Below are 20,694 nucleotides of genomic sequence, written 5' to 3'. Positions count from 1 at the left end.
TTTATTGACTACTGATTGAGGTATTGTGGTTTGGGGAAACCAAAGTCAAGAAATTTGCATTCAAGTTCCAGCTCTGACACTTACAAGTTTCGTTACAGTGGGCAAGCACTTCACTAGCTTGTGCCTCAGCTGTGTCATCTATAAAATGGGTATAATACATTTGCTTACTTTGCAGTGTTGTTTCAAAAGGAAAACTCTTTGTAGCCTTAGAGCACTTCATAAGCATGAGCAATTATTGTTACTATATATGAAATAACTCTACAAAGGTAAATGGAGTTTCCTTATTTGGGAATTCCCTATACCGATGAAATCACATATTATGTAGAACAACAACAATTAACCACAAACAAAGATTATTTTGGTTGATACGAAAATTAACAAGACTCAATTCCAATCCTAGAAACTTAGTGTCTAACCAAGAAAATAAGACACACAGAAAAATAACTAACATTTCAAAGTAATACATGATAACCGAAGCATAAACAAAGTGTTTTAGGAGTTAGAGGGAGAAACCACTCCTGACTGAGTTGATCTGTAAAGGGTTCTTGGAAAATATCTCATCTGAGCTGAGTCTTCAAGATCATTGGAATATTCTGGAAGTAGTGGAGAAAGGTGAAATCCTAGAAGCCCACTGAAACCTAATGGGGGAAAAATGGATAGAAAATTGAGACAGAGGAGGAAAGACTGAGTTGGAAAGTAGGAAACTGAAATAATTTAAAGTCAGTTTAATTTTCTCAGTAAAGGATGATATCTGCTAAGGGTAAGTGCAAAGATTATGGGAAAGGGAAAGGCTTGAAGGATATGGGAAAGGTTTGGAATAGCTTTTGTGGGAGATACAAAATGAAATCAAGATGAAATGAGTAAAGGTTTATTGAGCATCAGTGAGCCTCCCTTAGCAGTTAAGTAGCAATCACCGTTTCATGACTTTATGGAGCAATGCTTAGCATCCTGAGAACAGAGAAAGTATACAGCGGTAGGGTTATTCAGGGTTGGGAATTCAAGCTTGTGATGGTGAAAGATCAAGAAAACCAAGAATTCTAGTATTAGAGTACAACCCTTTTTGAAATATTTGACCAGAGGATCTAGGCAGTGCAGAGAGTGGAGTGAGGTCAAAGGGACCTGATAGAAAGGAAGAAGAATTTTTTTTCTTATTGTTGTTTGTTTTATATTTCCCATCTTCTATTTATGCTGGGGAGTAGTTCACTTCAGAGTCAAGGACTGAAATGCTTGTTATTCCAAAGACAACTACACTTTCTTCAGGCCACCTGCGAAGGGAGAGTTGGCATTTTCTCTTAAAAAGAAGTCGTTGGTTCTCTAGAGTTCTTATTGAAAATTCAGCTACGCTAAAGTATATTCTGTGTCAAAAAACCTGGCCACATAAAGAGATGATGTCTATGGGATAGAGCAAACTCTAATAGTGAAAAAAAATGTAACCTTGCTGAAATAGGCTCCAAGGGGAGCATCCTGACCTTTATCTTTTCTGTAAGGGAAATGTCTCTGTTCCTCTCTATAGCACTCAGATTGTTTTACTGGGTGACTGGGTGGTGGTGGTGGTGAGGTGAACAGTAGAATGGGAAGACTTTTAAGAGAGTGTTCGGAGCCAAGATGCAGGGATGGGAAAAGATATAGTCAGAAATGGAAGTGGAGCAAAGAAAAGTAAAGGAAGTCCATATTAGGTACTAGCTAGTCACAAGGGGAACGTAACCAGACAAGAAGAATTTCTTTAAGAATTAATTGGGCTGTTAAATAATTCATAATGAAAAATGCCATGCACCTTTGGGGGGAACTGATGAACTCTTGAGGGAAGATTGAAGCATTTTTCCATTTTATTTTTCTTGCTTTTTTTTTTTGCAACATGGCTAAAATGGAAAAATTTTGTGTGACTTCACACATACAATAGGTATTATATTCCTTGCTATCTCAATGGGTAGAGGATGGGCTGGATGGAGGCAGAAATTTGTAACAAAAAATTTAAAAGAATGTTAAAAATGAATTTTTGAAAATTATAAGAAGAATGAATTGGGTTCTTTTTAACAGTAAAATATTTAGACAGGACTCAGGTTGTGATTTTATAGGTATAGGGTACTCCTAAATTAGGAAACTCCCTCTACCAAGTTGGAATCCACACGTTCTCTGCAACTAATAGTCTGAGAGAGATGTGTACTGAAATGTTAGATGACTGGCCCAGGGTAATTCAACCAGTACACATCAGAGGTAGGACTCTCTCTTCAAGGTCATACTATTTCTAATTTAATGAAATCAGGGCTAAATGAACAATGTGCATCAAATCAACTTCTAGTTAGGAGGAATGGACAATTGGAAGAAAAGATGAGTCTGGTGGGATTATGGAATATAAAAGAAGAACCAAGTTATTTGGCAGAAATGGTCTCTAATAGTCATGGATGTGCAGAAGATATTTTGTTTTATTGTCTTTTAAAGTTGTACGTAATAGATTTGTAGTTTTATGTATAATTGTCTTTTTTCCATTCTACTCTGTTATTGAAATGTTTGCTTTGTTTCTTAAGTTGAAAATAACATTTTAAAAAGAAATAAAAAACTCTCATTAATCCTGATTGTTCTCTTGTAGTACCCTGTTCACTTTAAGTTTCAGAAAAGAGCAAAAAGGGAGACAGGGAGGACAAAGAGAAGGTACTGGGGCAAAAGATGGAAGGAGGGAGTATTCTGGAATAATCCACAACCATTTGGAAGCTAGCTAAGAAGTAGGAAGTATCCAAAAACCAAAGTTAAGGGGTAGGCATTCTAGTTTACCAAGCATAAGGGATTCCATGCCTGAAAATCATTCATTCACACAATGATCTAGAGAGTTAATAATGTTAAAATAAGTACTGAGGAAGCTTTCTCATTGAAACCAGGGATCAGATAGATGGGCATATATTCCATAAGATTGTTGCATTATAAAATAATAGATGCAGAATAGGAAGGAATCATAGATTTCATCTAATCCAACAACTTCATTTTACAGATAAGGATACTGAGACTTAATCAGGTGAAGGGACTTGTCCAAATGAACATAGGCATTAAATAGCACAGCTGAGATCTGAACCCAAGTGGGAGTCAGCCAGTAAACGTTTAACAATCAGCTCTCTAAAAACCAGACACTTTTAAGTTTAATTTGAATTATTAAGAATTTTCCATCACTTTCTTAAGTCTAAATAAAGAATAAAAATCAATCCTTGATTTGTGGTGCTTGCTGATTTCTGAGGTATAAATGCTCATACTAAAAATATGCCAATTGTCTCTGCACAGCCAGCACACCTCTAAACCCAAATCTTCTGACTCCAAATCCAGAACTACTTTCTTTTGTACCATGCCGCTTCCTCGAGCAAGACCAGATGGTTTTTAAAAATACCTGTAGCATAAACTTTCCTCACAAATACAAATGTGCTTTGGATTAATCAGTTCTTAAGAAGAGAAGGACTGAAGGTGTTTCCTGTAGAGGATATTCCCTTGTCCTGCTTGGTATCGCTTTGGGGTATAATTGAAACAACTTATCAAAGCAACAGTTCCTATTGGAATTATAAGGAAAAAAATGAAGGAAGAAAATGAGAAATGGGCACAAAAAATACAGGGAGAAGAAGAGGGCTAAAGACAGTGATTGATTATGGGGGTAAATCTTATATAATCTGCTTCCGAGAATACCACAGGGCTCTTCCCCAGCAGCTTCATACCTCCCTATAAAGTTTGGGTTCATTTGGATTCAGAGCAGCACCAGGAGCTGCTGTTCTAGTCTGGGGCATCTCCTGAGCCGAGACTGCTGCACTGAGCAGTCATTCTGTCAATATTCTAACATCTGCCCTACACCTCATTGTGTTCAGCAAACTCAGTGTACTTGTCAGTTAGATCATCCTGGCATTAAGGTCATTTCAAGTGATTTTAAAATCATAACCTGTGTTACTGAGGGCCCTGCCTTTGTTTTCATTTGAGCATATTTGAATTTCTAAAATAAGAAAAGTCTTATGACTTTCAATTGAACACCAGATTCATTTCAACAAAAACCTATAGCAAATAAACATTCATTAAGTGCTTCCGGTCTGCCAAGCAATGTGCTAAGCACTAGGGATAGGAAGGAATGGGAAATAGTGTCTGCCCATTGGCTCCCAAGCTAATATTAAGCACCTATTGTTTGCAAAACAAGCACAAGACTAGGTTCTGAGGGAGATGCAAAGTTTAGAAATACCCTCTCAGGAAGTGAATAGTTTAGCAAGGTTAAGAACATATGCAGATAGCAGTAATAGAAAATAACATATGAAAGGTGCCAAATCAGAGGCGTGTTGTAAGATTCTAGGGAGGAAAAGGTCATTATACACTCAGAGATATAAAAGGGATTCTTCCAAGAAGAGCTAAAATTCAAGTCGGGCTTTAAATAATGAATGGTATCCAGCAGGTGAGATAGGAGGAAGTTGAAAATCTAGGCAGAAGGATTAGGAAAACCAGTCATAGAGATGGGAAGTTTCAGAGTATAGACAGGAAATATCCAATAATTTAGTTTGCCAGGAACTAAAGGGAAGCTAAGGAGACTTGTATGAGTGGAAGCTAGTGATACTGGATGGCATTATATTATAGAAAACCTTGAATGTCCAACTTAAGAGTCTGACCTCTACTCAGTAGAAAACAGGAAGCCACTGAAAATGTTTGAGCACAAGAATGAGACGGCCTTATCTATGCATGGGGAAGACAGGCCTGGAAGCATTCTACAAGACAGAGTAAAGATAGAAAAGTCAAGAATATCTCTTTGAAAGCTTCTGTAATAATGAGTGGTAATGATTTAGACAAAAAGGGTGATATTAGAGACAAATTAAGAGAGCAAGGAATAGTTAACTTGTCAGATCTATAGAGAACAGAAGAATTTATGACCAAACAAAAGATAGAGAACATTTTGAAATGCAAAATAGATCATTTTGATTACATTAAATTAAAAATGTTTTGCACAAACAACCAATAAGGGAAGCAGAACGCTGGAAAACAATTTTTACAACCAATGTCTCTAATAAACGTCTCATTTCGAAAACATATAGGGAACTGAGTCAAATTTATAATAATACAAGTCATTCCCCAACTGATAAAGGATATGAACAGAAAGGTTTTGGATGAAGAAATTAAAGCTATGTATAGTAATATTAAAAAAAGCTCTAAATCACTACTGATTAGTGAGATGCAAATTCAAACAACTCTGAGGTACCACATCACACCTATCAGATTGGCTAACATGACAAAACTGGAAAATGAAAAATGTTGGAGAAGATGTGGGAAAATTGAAACACTAATGCCTTGTTGGTGGAGTTGTGAATTGATTCAATCATTCTGGAGAGCAATTTGGAACTATGACCAAAAGACTACAAAACTATGCACACCCTGTGATGCAGTAATACTACTACTAGGTCTGTATCCCAAAGATATCATAAAAATGGGAGAAGGAGCCATATGTACAAAAATGTTTATAGCACCTCTTTTTTGTGGTGGCCAAGAATTGGAAATTTAGGGGATGCCCATCAATTAGGGAATGCTGAACAAGTTGTAGTATATGAATGTAATGGAATAATGTTGTTCCATAAGAAATGATGATCAGGCAGACTTTGGAAAAACCTGAAAAGACTTGCATGAAACTGATGCTGAGTGAAGTGAGCAGAACCAGGAAAACAATAACAGCAAACTGATGGATGACTACCTTTGATAGACTTAGCTCTTCTTAGCCATGCAATGATATAAGCCATTTCCTAAAGACTCATGATGGAAAATGCTGTCCACATCCAGAGAAATAACCGTGGAGTCTGAATACAGAGCAAAGTCTACTATTTTCCCTTTTGTTGTTTTATTCTTTCTCATGGTTTTTCCCTTTGTTTCTAATTCTTCTTTACAACATGACTAATGTGGAAATATGTTTAATATGATTGTAGATATATAGCCTCTATCAGATTGTACACTCTCTTGGGGAAGGAGGAGAAGAGGAAAGGGGAAAAAATGCAAAACTCAAAAATCCTATAAAACTGAATGCTGAAAGCTAAATATATATAAATATATATATGCACACACATAAATATATACATACACATACATATATATTTTAAATAGTGGGAGTAATGAGAGTGTGTATAAAAGTAATGTTAGTAAAACGAACAGATGCCAGAGATACTGAGGAGTTATTATTTGTCATGTCTTTTCACCGTTCAAAAACCTGAGATCAAAATTTCCTTACATATGTTCAGTAAACTGCCCAGCTGTGGATTCTAAGAGCTAGACAATTAAAAAAAAAAAAAAAGGAAAGCAGTCCCACATAATTTAAATAATCCCTCTCAGTTGCCCAAGGAGAAGCAGAGAATAGACCAACAGTTGTGGAGCGTGGGCATTGTCACATACTAAAGTTCCTCTAAATGTTCAATACTTCCCAAATGTCATAAGCACAATAAGCGACTAAAGAGAGAAAGTTTGTGATTCATGATGGATTCTGATTCACTAATCATTAGCATATGAGTCACAGCTGTAGATTCGTGTGAATTGGCTGTGACTGGTCCATCCCTGGAGGACTAAAAGGTGAAAGCAAAATCATATCGCCGGTACACGTTCCTTCTTAATTCTTAATAACTTAAATTTTTAATTGAATCTGCATAAGCAAGTGTTTTGAAACTTTTGTTCAAAATATTTTTCTACATCCCAGTGTACTTCCTTGACACAGGAAGCAGACAAAAATCACTGCGTCCCACAGTCTTAGAAGTAGAAGGGAGCTCAAAGGTTCACAAATCTAATTCACACCCAGAAGGAATGTCAACTACTACACCTCTGATAATTGACGATCAGTTCTTAGCTAGAAAACTCCAATGAGGAGGAAATTCTGGCATCATGGAAAAGCCCTTACCACATTTAGCCAGCTTTAAATTTTGAATGTTTTTTTTTTCTTCCTTCCCCTGAAACTGAGAAGAAATCAAACCTCTGTTAGGCCAGGCAGAGCAAATCTAAACTCTTTCCTACATGATAGACTTTTGAATACCTAAGAACAACTATTAAATTCTTGCTGTCTTCTCATCTTCAGAATGAATATCTACAGTTCACAGGAATATAGGATCATAGAACAAAGGATCATAAATTTAGAGCTGTTAGGGATGCTCTCTCCCATTTTATAAATGAGGGAACTGAGCCCCAGAGCAATTAAATGACTTGGCCAAGGTTATACGGCCATCATCGGTGACAGGACTTCAGTGAGTCAACCATTGTATATGCCAGGCACTGTACTAAGCTCCATGTCCTATCCTTGATGCACTCTGTTCTTCTGTCCATCCTCTTATTACATGATTCCCAGCGTTTTCACCTCCTTTGGATGCACTCTTGGTCTATCAGTTTCTACCCTTAAACTTGTTACTTAGAGAACAAAAATAAAAGCACAGTATTCTAGAAGAGAGTATAAAGGTATTAGTACATCCCTTATTTTAGACTTTGTGCCTTTCTTAATATGGTCTAAGATTACATTGGCTATTTTGACTGCCATGTTACATTGCTGACATATTAATCTTGAGGTTCACTAAAACTCTTAGGTTAGAGCACCAGTGCAAGAGTCAGGAAGACCCGAGTTCAAATCTCACCTCTCAGACACTTGACACTCACTAGCTGTGTGACCTTGGGCAAGTCACTTAACCCCAATTGCCTCATCCTGGGACATCTCCAGTCATCCTGATGCATATCTGGTCACTGGATTCAGATGGCTCTGGAGTAGAAGTGAGGCTGGTGACCTGCACAGCCCTCCCTCCCTCAAAACAAAGTCAAGTGCAAGTCATGTCATTGTTTCTCTGATGGCACGGTCTTCAGCAACGAAGGACCAACACACAACATTTCCTAGGTTTTTTTCAGATAAACTACTACTGTCTGGTCATGCCTCCCCCCATGATGGTACATTTGTAAAGAGAATTTTTTTTGGACCCTAGTAGTATAGATGACTGTCTTGAAGTTTAGAAAGACCTGGATTCAAGTCCTGCAGTGATGAATACAAGCTGTGTAATCATGGGTAATTTAGCCTTTCTGCACTCTAGAAAGTTCTCTAAGGGTAAAAGTTATAGAAGAATTACTCATCTATATTGGTGAAGGAAGTACCCTTCATTAAGAAATCATAAGTTCAAACAAAAAGGAATAAAAGGATACTTACATTTATACCCATCAATTTTTATTTGATTACATTTAGCTCATTGTTCTAGTCTATGCAGTTCTTTCTAGATCCTGACTGTCATTCAATGTGCTCATGTCATGTGCACATTTATAGGTCAAAGCAAAATATTGAATGAAGTTGAGTAACAAAATAAAATAATGAATGGGACATGACCAAGCACAGATCCTTGTAGCATTCTACCGGTGGGAGGTCTGATCATTCAAGCATTCTTACACCATGTAAGTAAACTTTCATGTAGTCCATATCTTTCCATCTTGTTCACAAAGATAATATGAGAAATTTTGACAAATGCTTGGCTGAAATCCAGATATATGGTGTCTATAGCATTCCTCTGATCTATCTGTCAAATAAAGGAAAGTGAGTTGCTCTGACATTATGTGCTCTTAATAAAGCCATGCTGGAACTTATCATTGATCATCCCTTTAAGTATGCAATCTTTATTCTGTGAAGTTTGGATTCAGTCAAAGGGCTGCACTGGAGGACCTAGAGGATCATAGGTGGCCTCAAGTCCATAGGCTCCTCAGCCTTGCTAGAATATTGTAAGGAATGTAACTGAAGCTCATTAACCTGACACATCAGCAGTTAAATAGAGAGTATTATCTCGGGGAAAAATAACTTTCCAGAGCATACTTATGTATATATGCATGTTTATATGCACATATACATATATGCTTGTAGGTGCATGATATGAACATATGTATCTATGTATATGCATACATACACACTAGTAATGGACACAATCAAGTCAGTGACTACCTAAACCAGAAGAATTTAAACTTTTTATGTGACATGGACTCTGTCAGTTGGGCGAACCCCTTCTTAGAATAATTTTTTTAAATGCATAAATTGAAATATATAGGATTGCAAAGGAAAGTAAATGTTAGTGAACAAAGATTTTTTTTATATCCAAGTTATGGATTGGCTATGGACTCCAAGTTAAGAACCCTTGCTCTGGAGACTAACATCTAAATGGAGATTAAATTGATTCATTTTAAAGGTAACCAGCAGTCAATAGAGGTGATTATAATGCTTAAGGACTAGTTCTTTGACTAACACTAAACACACTATCATTAATCTAATTCTATAATATGACTTGGTTATGAATGTCCTTAAGACAGAAAGATTTGCACACTAAATTCCATTATGACATCTTCTCTTTCTGTATAACAACAGAATATCTGAGCAGAAGCTAATGTTTACCTCCCTCTTCATCTTTAATGCAATATAACTGGTGTCAAAGAAAAACCAGCTGATTCTAGAATCAGAAAATCTAGATTTAAATCATCTCTCCCCCTTTAGGTGACAATGGATAGGTTTTGAGACATTTCTGGGCCTCTTTTTCCTCATATATTAAATGCAGGGTTTCAGTCTGGGTTACTTCTAAGTTACTATGATCTACGATACTAAAATCTATGATTTTATGATCTAATCAGAGCATAATAAAATAAGACAGACCACTCCTTGCAGTTCAGTGTGTTAGAATTTAACCTATAGTATTGAACAATTCTAATGGGATCCTTAAAAAAATGATTGCTTACAAATTCAGAAATTAGAACATGATGCTAAATTCTGGCTTTTTCTTCATTAAGGAAATTTATGGTTTATAACATTTTGCCCTAGAGTAGTTAATGGAACAGATATTTAAATTCATTAAAATTTAAAATTTATGTGGATGTTTTAAGATTAACAGGAGACAGGAAATTTGGCTTTCAATCTGGATTTAAATTAGACAAATATCATCTCAAAAACTCAGATTCAGTATCTTAAAAAAAACACAGTCTTTTCTTTTTCCATGGATGGATTTAATGTAAGAATGTGGATTTTAAAAGAAGAAGTTAGGAAATCTGCCCTTTGGAGAAGATTTTCTTCTTTGTTTTCATTATACTGACTTAATGAAGATAATTAAACAACAAAGGTCTTGACACGTGACAGATCACCACTTTGTCCTTACACTGAATGGACTAAGGGAGCAGCATTGCCCTTTAAGATAGGGTTCTATTATGATTTTAAAGCTTCGCATATATCTGAAGTATGTAGAAGAAGATGCACAGATTGAATGAGCTCTCTCACTATGAGCAAGATACAAGGTCAGGGCAGGCACACACAGACACACAGACGGACAGAGACACACAGACAAGAGGGAATGAGAGAGGAGGGAATAATAGACAGACAGACAGACACAGAGACACAGACAGAGAGAACAAATTATAAAACCCTGAAGCAATGCTAACTGAATTTTGAATTTAGGTTGCATAAAAATCTGGCCAAAGTAAAAACTGACCTCTGGTTTCACAGATGAACCACCCAAACTAGGGTGTGTATAAAGTGAGCAAATGACAGCATAGCATGGTAAGTGGAATTCAAAAGCATTCCTCTATCTCTGTAGTTTAAATCACCATTATCATCCTAGATGAACTCCTTGTAAAATATTATCATCAGAGTTTCTTTTGTGAACAAGTAAATTAATCAATGGCTTTTGACAGGTTTTTCTCTGCCTTTGTCTTTTATATATGCATGTTTACACATATCTATGTATACATACACACATGTACGTGTGTGCACATACAATAGATAAACACACATATGTATATGTGTACATACATATGTGTATGTGTGTATATATTTCTGTATTCAGAATGCCAAGGTGAGGCTAGTCAGGTGCAGGTCTAACCAAGTATAAAATCAATTAATTAATCAGTCACTTTGTTGTTTAGCTGTTTCAGTCATGCCCAACTTTCTGTGACTTCTTTTTGGGGTGTTCTTAGCAAAGATACTGGAATGTTTGCCATTTCACTCTCCAGCTCATTTTACACATGAGAAAATGAGGCAGACAGGGTTGAGTCACTTGCCCAACATCACAAATCTAGTCAGTGTTTTAGGTCACATTTGAACTCAGAAATATGAGTTTTCCTGATTTCAATCACAATGCTCTATCCATTGCACCACCTCATTGCCCTAGTCAGTAACTACACCCTACTTATCTATTCATATATGCATATATATAGACATGTCCACATGTGTACATATGTGTATATACACATGTATGCATATGTGATTGTATGTGTACATGTCAGTTATAATCTGGCTAAATTTGGAGTGGTTCATCAACAGAGTTGCCTCAGAGTAAGGAATTTTCCAGTCACCCTACATCATGAAAACCATAACTAAGAGATAGAAGAGCTATGATTGAATTGGTAAAAAGGATATCCACACCAGAGAAATCACAGATCATTAATTTGGTGAAATAAGTACACTGTCAACAGAGTCATGGTGAAGATTACGCAATCCTTGCTTGTTGATATAACAAACATGGTGTTATGTACATGTGATGCACGTGTGTGACTTTGCCACAGAAACATACATATGTCACCTTTTGTGGGCAAGCGGGCTGATAGGATTTTTCATGTATATTTTATATTAGATATTTAAAAATATTCCATGCACTCTATTAAAAAAGCTATTTTCCTCTTTAGATATTTAAATTTAATTGGATATTCATTGAATGAAAATAGTTAAGAAATTATTAGAAATGGAAAAAAAAAATTCCAAAGAGGAGACCCTAAATACTATCAGACATTCATATATTTGATGCCACATTTGTTTCAAATATATATTTTTGTTCTAGTGTCACCAAGAAATTCTTTGGCTAGCATATTTAAAGGTCTGAACTACTTAGATCTAACTCCAGGGAGTCCTTTGTGAGATATAGCATCATGTTTTAAAAATAAAGTGACAAAAATCCTTATAACAGAACTTCATATGACTCAAAGGAAAAAATAATGGAGGTGCTCATCTGTGCTGACATGGCAGCATTATAAGGCAGATGGGTTGGTAAGAAATGGTGCATACACTTCCCTTCCTCCTTTCCTCCCCACTCCCAGGATCTCTACCAGGGTTCTACCTTTCATAGACAAGTTCTTTTGCTATTATCAAAAACTAGGACCATGGTCAGTAGATCCTATCATTAACCCTGATTTTACAAAAGAGGAAACTGTGGCAACTAGAATTTAAATGGCATACTTAGATTCACACAGCTAAAAAAAATATCTTGGACTGAATCTGAATGTCTTCTGGACTCTAGATAGTCATCTAGTCTAACTCCCTCATAGTAAGTGGCAGAGACAAGTCTTTTGCTCTCCCAATCCAGAAGTCCTCTGTACTGTAACAGGTTCCCTTTGGTGGTCTTTGTGGTCTTGCCTTTCTGCGGTCCATTCTAGTTTCAACCATATCCCAGATTTGCTAGAATTTATTCACATATTTGCTGCTGGAAAATATAGCACCATTTCTAGGAATTTTTTAACATTTTTTTCTCTATATCTTATGGGGAAATATGTGAGGATTAAATTTTGATTATTTCTGAGTCCTCTGGATAATTGAGTTGAGATACATGAAAAACACGAGTTCAAAAATCAACTTATTCTCTGTATGGCTTAGGCAAGTCAGTTAACTTTTTCTCTTCCTCAGTTTCCTCATCTATGAAGTAATAACCATTTTATAGATTGCCTCTGAGTTCTCTTTGACTCCATTGCCTTGAAAAAAACCTTTTACTCTTGTGAGAAGAATGAGTCAACTTAATACAGTAATACCTTGTGAGGTCAACTTTAGAAGGCACAAGAAATGCTAAGCCAAAGGAGGGTTTGTTAGTGGATCTTTGTACTGTCTCAGTTACTGACTAATTGAGAAAGACACTAGGGATTTTACCGAAACTGTTCCAATCAATGTGAAAAAGAGAACCGTGAGAAACTTCCAATGTCAGCAATACTTTTCCCAGTTTTTTTTGGTTGTTTTTTTTTGGAACTAGGCCTGTGATCTGCAATTTAACTGCAATAGGGAACTTCCAGTAAGGAAACTGTCTCTCACTGCAGATTGACATCTGCTCTGGGGCTTATAGTTTTAGGGAGCTGCCTAGATTATTGAAAGATTAATTGACATGCACAAGGTCACATCCAGTGTGGGTCAGCAGCAAAACTTGAAACCACACTCCAAGGCTTGCTTTTGAACCACCACCTTCTAAAATAACATATGTGAAATTGTGTATCAAAAATGTTTATTAAGTGAAGTTTTTTTCAACGTGTAAATTGGCTTAATTTAATCTGGTTTACTCCAAAACATCTCTGATCCTCCCCATCACTGGCATATTCCTTACTCTCTTGCCTCCTGGATCAGCTTTTATGGCTTCTGTAAATCTCTTTCAATCTCCAGAGTGTTCTCAGGTAAAATTCTTTGGGGAAACACAGGTCTGGGGTGACCTAGTAGTGTGATACCATGTGATACTATGCAGACTTAATCTAAGGCAATCTCAAGGGTTTCTAAGCAATCTTTTGTCAAACAGCTTTTCTCTAAAAGGTCTCTGAAAGCACTGTAGGCCTCAGCAAGTATACTGACGCACAGAGAAGGGAATAAGTATTTATATAGAGCCTACTATGTGCCAAGCACTGTGCTAAGTCCTTTTCACAGTTATTTCTTCATTTGATTCTCACAATAATCCTTCAAGGTATTTTTATTATTTCTATTTTACAGTTGAGTAAACTGAGGCAAAAAGAGGTTAAATGACTTGCCTAGGGTCACACAGCTAGTACGTGTGAAGGTGGATTTGAACTGAGGACTTTCTGACTCCAGGCGCAGTGTTCTGTTCATTGCACTAAAACATGGCACTTTCTAGAAAGCACTAGATTTGGAATCTATAGAGATAGGCTCAAGACCCCACCCTACTCTGACACTAACTGAATGTCTATGGGTCTCTCTCTGCCTCTTCATATATCAAATTAAAGGAATTTGAGAAAAATATTTTGCGGAAAGACAGCTGAATTTGGAGTAAGAAGACTTCAAAAATTGTCTTCTCCACTTAGGTGTACGATCTTGGGCCAATCATTTAATACCTCTGCGACTCAGGTCTCGTATAAGTAAAATAAAGCTCACTGCACTAAAAATGTGATTCTATAATCCTGTTTTATTCCTACTTCTAAAAATCTATGATTCTCAATGCCCAAAGGACAATAGATAAAGGAGTATCAACCAGACTGGACTATGGAAGAGAGTCAGGATTTTGGGACCCAAGTGAAACCATCAGGGAGGGAGCAGCTGCTCAACTTTGGAGACAGATCACTGACAGTGTTGTCTCCTACAAAAAGCACCACATTTGGAGTCAGGGAATCAAGTGTCCAATTCCTGCTCTGCCACTGACTACTTATATGATACTAAGTGTTTTATGACTTCTCTCAGTACATTAAATCCCCCATTTATAAAATAAGGTGGTTGGATCAGATGACCAGTAAAATCCCATCTATATTCCTATAATAGTGCTTTGACCAAGCATTGGATTACAAATGACAAGCTTCCTCTTTGTTTATGCTGGAAAATCCTATTTGTAAATATCCCTTGTTACAGGATAAGCATAGGAACTAAACCTAGGAGTTTACTGATATAAAAAGCTCCAGGGTAAGAAAATTTCCTCTACCAAGATAGGGAAGTTGTCATTGTTCAGTCAATTAGTTGTGTCTGACTATTCATGACCCAATTTGACATTTTCTTGGCAAAGATAGTAGGGTGGTTTGCCATTTCCTTCTCCAGTTAGTTCTACAGATGAGGAAACTGAAGTAACCATGGTTAAGTGACTTGCCCAGGATCACACAGCTAGGAAATATTGGGGGCCACATTTGAACTTGGATCCTCCTGCATTCAGGGCTGGTACTCTATAGACCGCACCATCTTTCTGCCTTCTCCCATCCCAAGAACTTCCTAGAATACTGAGAGTTTAAGAGACTTACGCATGATCACATTATGTGTTAGAGTAAGCACTTGGACCCAGGCTTCCTGGTTCTGAGGGTTGCCTTTTATCATTTTGTTGCACCATGATTCCTCCACCTTTTCTTATATCCTTTTTTTATAATGGAAAGAAAGGGATAAAGAGAATGGTTTATTGAAAATTTTGTTGGGTGGAGAGAAGGATCAACGATCACCTGAGAGGTGATATACCATGTAGATGGATTTTAAAAAAATCAGAAATGGGGTCATAGCCAGAGAAAGACTTTGAACAGTAACTTACAACTCTTAGATTCATAGTTGAGAGGTAGAGTAACCTGAGGAGTTACAATAGAAGTTAATCATGTCTTATACAGTCTCCAAGCACTTAATAAATACTTGTTAATCTGGCTTGACTTAACTCTAAAGGAATCATCAGAAGAGTGAGATGCAGAGGGTTGCTGACCACACTATGAGACCAGAGCTGTTCATATAAGATGGTTAATGAAGCCAGCTACAACCTGACTTCTGAATATTATGTCAGGAAAACAGGAGAGGGCAAAGGGAGGACCTTCCCCAGCTGATACAAAGAAGGTCTTAAGATTCTTCTGTCTAAAATCACCCATGAGGTTATCTCTATGTAGCCTCACTACTAAGACAAAGAAGCACTACTACCTCTGTCACACATTTGCCCTCAAAGTAAAACCTTCATGGTTTTTCACACCACCTTCCCCATAATGATTGTTTTTAATGCTCATTTGAATCTGATTTTATCTGAATAAATATATAAGGTAAAGAGAATTTCTTCTAATCTTCACATTACCCTAAGTATGGTCTTGTTTCCTAAAATTCTTTACCTACCCCCCAACCCCCCAATCTCTTTTAAGCAGTAAATGAGAGGGTAAAGACATCTGGAAATTTGACAGGACAACTCAAGATCATCACGTTAACGTAATTGACATTAAATTCGAAGGAAAAGGTTATTGTTTCAAATTACATCAGGACTGAAGAGGTGATTCTTGGCCATTTGCTAGCTCTGTGGCCTTAGATATGTGGGCCTCCTCAGTTTCCTCTACTGCAAAGTAAGAGGTTGACTATTTGGTTTCTAAGCTCCCTTTCCAAAACTAAGTCAATCAATGAAACAAAAAGTATTTATGAAGCAATTGTAGTAGGCAATGTGCTAAGCTACAAAGAAAAATTTTTTTTTAAAAAGACTCTGTCCTCAAGGAACTTACATTCTAATGAGTGAACTATCTAGGAGCAATGGCTAGAACTTAAAGGGAAACAAGGGGCTCCATAGAAGAGCTAAATCCCTTACAGTGAAGGCTGGGATTTCAGAATGAAGCAGACTGCCTCAAGAGACAATCAGCTGCCACATGAGAGGCCGCATGACCATCTGCTGAGAATACTGTAGAAAGAATTCCTGTTCAGGTAGAGAGTTGATGAAATACTGCTAACTAAGGTTCTTTCCAACTCCAAGATTCTCTAGTTTTGGCAGACTCTGAAAGGAACATAACACAAGTATTTAAGAATATCCAATTTCATCCAGTTGAAGAAAATAATCCATACATAATATCCTGTGTTGGTTTCCTTGGGAGGCTTCCAATAACATTAAGGTCTACAAGAGCCCCCAAATTGTTTGGCAAGCAAATAAGGGAGCTGATCCCTCAGTAGAATCAGTTTTGTCTGTATCCTCAGACTTGAGTCCTGTGTAATACATACAGTAAGCGTTGAAGATGTGCTTGTTGAATTGGCTTGCATTGGCCAATCTCCAGTGAGGTTTTTGGAATGAAAGAAGATTGCATCTTGATGGGTATTCAGGACATCTTATCTAGTGGTCATCACAGTGCCCAGCACACAGTTGTTGCTTAATAAATTAAATCCCTGTTGATTTTACTTAACTTGACTTTTGTTGAGTTTGGGAAAAAAAGCTTCATAAAGGATCCAGATCTTAAATTAGTATTCAAGTCCTTGTCCTACCCTTATATGGATTTTATAGGCAAAATCCATGTTTCTTTCATTCCTTCAAAAAAGATTCATTAAACATTTAGGAGGAACAAGATACTGTGCTAGGTAGTAGGGACACACAAAAAAGGAAATAGCTCTTGCCCTCAAGGAATTTATATTTTACTGAATTGTATAATGCATTGAAAATAAATAAATACATGACTCCCCTTCTTCATTACTGTTTTCTGGCTTGTCTGGAATCCTTCAAATCCCAACAAAAATACTATCTTCTACAAAAGACTTTCTGAATCCCTCTTAATACAACTACCTTCCCTCAGTTAATTATCTCCAGTTAATCCCTTCTATATCATATTGTATATAATTGTTTACATTTTGTCTCCTCCTTTAGACTGTGAACTCCTTGAGAACAGAAATTGCTTTTTGCTTTGCTTTGGATTCCCAGTGCTTAGGGCCTGGCAAATACTATGTACTTAATAAATAATTGTTGACTTGACTTGGCTTCTTTTTAAGCCAAAGATACAAACAAGGGGAAATATTTTTCAAAAGGTTTTGATAACTGTGTTCCAGGCAGCTGAGCCATCATAATAATAGTTCCTATCAATAACATGCTTTTTTAATCACAGATTAGGTTACCTATATCATCTCATTCTCTGGAAGGGAGATAGTTCCTTGACTGTCATTCCCATTCTATAGATGAAGAAAAAGACAGGAAAGCTAAGTGGTTTGTGCCCAAGGTCATAATCTGAAAAGTGGGAGAGTTGGGATTCCTCTCCACCGTGCCTGCTGTTTATAACAGGGATTTTGTGAGTCAACAGATACACCTTCTATATATACGCAATAAAATGAAGCTGTCAGCCACTGCAAATGGACCAAGATAGAGGTCACATGATTAAACCACCCCTGCACCCAACAGTCTCTAATGTACTTTATTCCAGTTTCAATCTATTAATCAGAGGGGGTGGGAGGGCAATAATTTAAACCCTGCGATAATCAATTCCATAACACATTAACAGAAGCTGCGTTCAAACTTTGCCACACCACTGACTGCCTTGGAATCTTGACAGGAACCCCGGGGCCATGGCTAATTTGCATAAAATTTACATAAAATTGTAAATCAAGAATACATGCACACAGTTTTAATATTTGTTGATGCTTCGATCTTTGCTGATAGATGGACTGAGTCTGTGGCTTGATTTCACTTGCAGTAAAATTCTGCAGCTGGTCATATGTGTTCTGAACCTTCAGTTGTAGGAAAAAGGGAGCCCATGAGGTGACTGCTGTGGGGGGGGAGTGATTGAACTGCATTAAGGGTCTCCATCTTCTACAATACTAAATCAGTTGTCCCCTGGATACCATACTTCATAAGTAGCCTGCTCCCAGTACCCTTTATAGATCTGTGTCATTGTGATCGATGACCAACACTCAGTCTTGCTGGGACCCAGTCAACACCAGAAGTTGACCTGCATCGAATCTGAGAAGTATCCTTTCAATACCAAGGTCCCTGAAGCTTTGTTCTCAAAATGCCTCCATTTTAGCAAAGACATTCCACAGACACCACCTTTTCTGATTTTTGTTTTTATTTTTCCCCAGGTTTAGGACCAAAGATACTTGAACATCTCAAACCCAGGAAAGCACCTGTATCTTCTACTATCTGAGTGATAATGTGGAACCCAAGAAACTGTGGATCTCAGTGCACATCATAATGCTTAGGATCACAAAGCTTTCCCCTAATGACTTAAAAGAAAGGCAACTTGGTTGCATAAAGCAGAAATCCAGCAGAGGTTCTCAGTTATTCCTATTTTAGAAAGACAGATTGATAGACACATTTATCTCTTATTTAAGTATACTCTTTATACCTTTTGGATAATGAAATAAAGTTGTATTGAAAATTAAAATTAAACAAACCTTTGGAAACTTTAAGCATTATATAAACGTTAGCTATTAGCAATATTATGGCTGCATGTTAAGAAATCTGTCTGTCTCTGTGCCTCTGTCTGTCTCTGTCTATCTCTCTCTCTCATTCATTCCCTCCCGCCTATCTTTCTCTCCCTCTCTCTCAACAACACTGCAAAATAGGTACTATTATTATCCTCATTTTACTGATAAGGAAACTGAGGCACAGAGAGGTTTAGTAATTCATCCAGGGTCACACAACTAAAACTTCTAAGGCAAGACATGAACTCAGATCTTCTTGACTCCAAATACAAGCATTCCTTAGCTGTCAAGCTTTAAGATGCCAGCAGGGGTCATATAGTCAAGAATCTGCTCTAGGGATTCTATCCAACCCACTTATTTAAATACCCTTCTGCCATTGTATTTACAAAGAAACCAAAAAAAAAAAAAAAAAAAAGCTTAGCAGTTAAAGTAAGATTATGTATATAGATAGTGGTCTGAGATCTAGGAAAATAAAGATTCCATAACCAGTAGGTTTTTTGACCCACCTTGCCCTCTCAGTCCCATCCCAGCTTACCTTGGACGATCAAGTAAACCTGGGAGGTCTTGGGCTGGTGCTGTGTCTGCACTGAGCATGTGTAAGAGCCCTCATCATAGACATCCACTTTCTGGATGCGGAGACTGTATTCCAGAGCAGTCCGTTTCTCTAGCTCGACTCGGGGGTCCAGGGACCACTTGTCATGTCCAGCAAAAATGATGCCAGATCGGTTTAACCAGGCCACCTTGGAGCTTTTGTCTTCTACGTAACACCTGTCAGAGGAGAATGACAACATTAGGACCTAAGTCATAGGCTGATCTAGTTTCATTCTCTCCACCACTGGTAAACGATAGACCTCAATGAAACCTAGGAGAAAAAAAATTAGGAAAAGGAAGAATTATTCCATGACTTCATTACTTTTCCTTCACATGGAGTGCTGAAAACTTCCCTGTTATTTCTCCTTTAAAAAGTCTTCCAGAAGAGATAATGAAATATATTTCCCTCCTTTTGTCATAGAGGCTTAGGGCTATGAGAGTACAAAACTGTATACAATGTTTTTGCTTTGCTGTTGCTCTTTATTTCAAAAAAGAATAAAATTCTGGGGTGAGAAGCATATCTAGTAAGGATTATGATATAAAAACATAATCAATATATAATTTTTAAAAAATCCTTTGGATTTCGACTGGGGTTTTTAATATTTTTTTTTTGGTTTTGTTTTATAGCCTCTTTGTCTGGTGAAGACTATGGACCCTTAAAAGGTTTGCAAGTGAATAAAACATAGAGAATTATAAAGGAAACTAATTATATGGAAACAGTTATCTAAGTATTATAAAACAAATCCCAGACCTTCTGAAATCTATTTAAGGACTCTTAGTGGTTGGTGGACAGGTGAATGCCTGTATTAGATGGGTCAAAATTAAGCAAACCTGTTACATTTATAGAATTATTCAGCAATTAGATGGCACAGCTGATTGAGTTCTAGGCCTGAGTTCAATTCCAACCTCAGGTACTTACAATTTGTGTGACCATGGGCAAGTTACCTTTGTTTACCTCAGTTTCCTCAACTGTAAAGTGGCAATCATAACACCACCTATCTACTAGAGTTGTCATGAGGATCAGCTGATATACTTGCACAGTGCCTGACACACAGTAGGTCCTTAATAAATACTTATTTCCCCCTTTATTTTACATAGCGTTTTAGACACTTTAAATTATCTCATCTGTTACCAGACTATGAGGAAGGTGGCCAAGGTAAGCATCATCTCCTATTATATACTTGGTTTGGAAGAGGAGACCCAAGGGTGAAGTAGTTAGCCAACATCTCATAGCTTGTGAAGTGGCATAGTCAAGACTGGAAACCAGGTCTCCTGAGCCTTGTACACTT

General features: G+C 37.1%; 1 protein-coding gene across 3 annotated transcripts in view; it reads right to left on the bottom strand.

Moving 5' to 3' along the window:
• LSAMP (limbic system associated membrane protein) overlaps window positions 1–20,694 on the bottom strand; it is an 823,632-nt gene that overhangs the window by 331,299 nt on the left and 471,639 nt on the right. For all 3 annotated transcript variants that reach the window (XM_072613944.1, XM_072613946.1, XM_072613945.1), the window contains exon 2: window positions 19,350–19,582. In XM_072613944.1, the coding sequence (XP_072470045.1) occupies window positions 19,350–19,582 (233 nt within the window). The remainder of the gene's footprint in view (window positions 1–19,349; window positions 19,583–20,694) is intronic.

Source organism: Notamacropus eugenii, chromosome 5 (assembly GCF_028372415.1).
Source record: "Notamacropus eugenii isolate mMacEug1 chromosome 5, mMacEug1.pri_v2, whole genome shotgun sequence".
In the NCBI taxonomy this organism is placed as follows: Eukaryota; Metazoa; Chordata; class Mammalia; order Diprotodontia; family Macropodidae; genus Notamacropus; species Notamacropus eugenii.
This window is presented reverse-complemented; position numbering and strand designations above follow the sequence as displayed.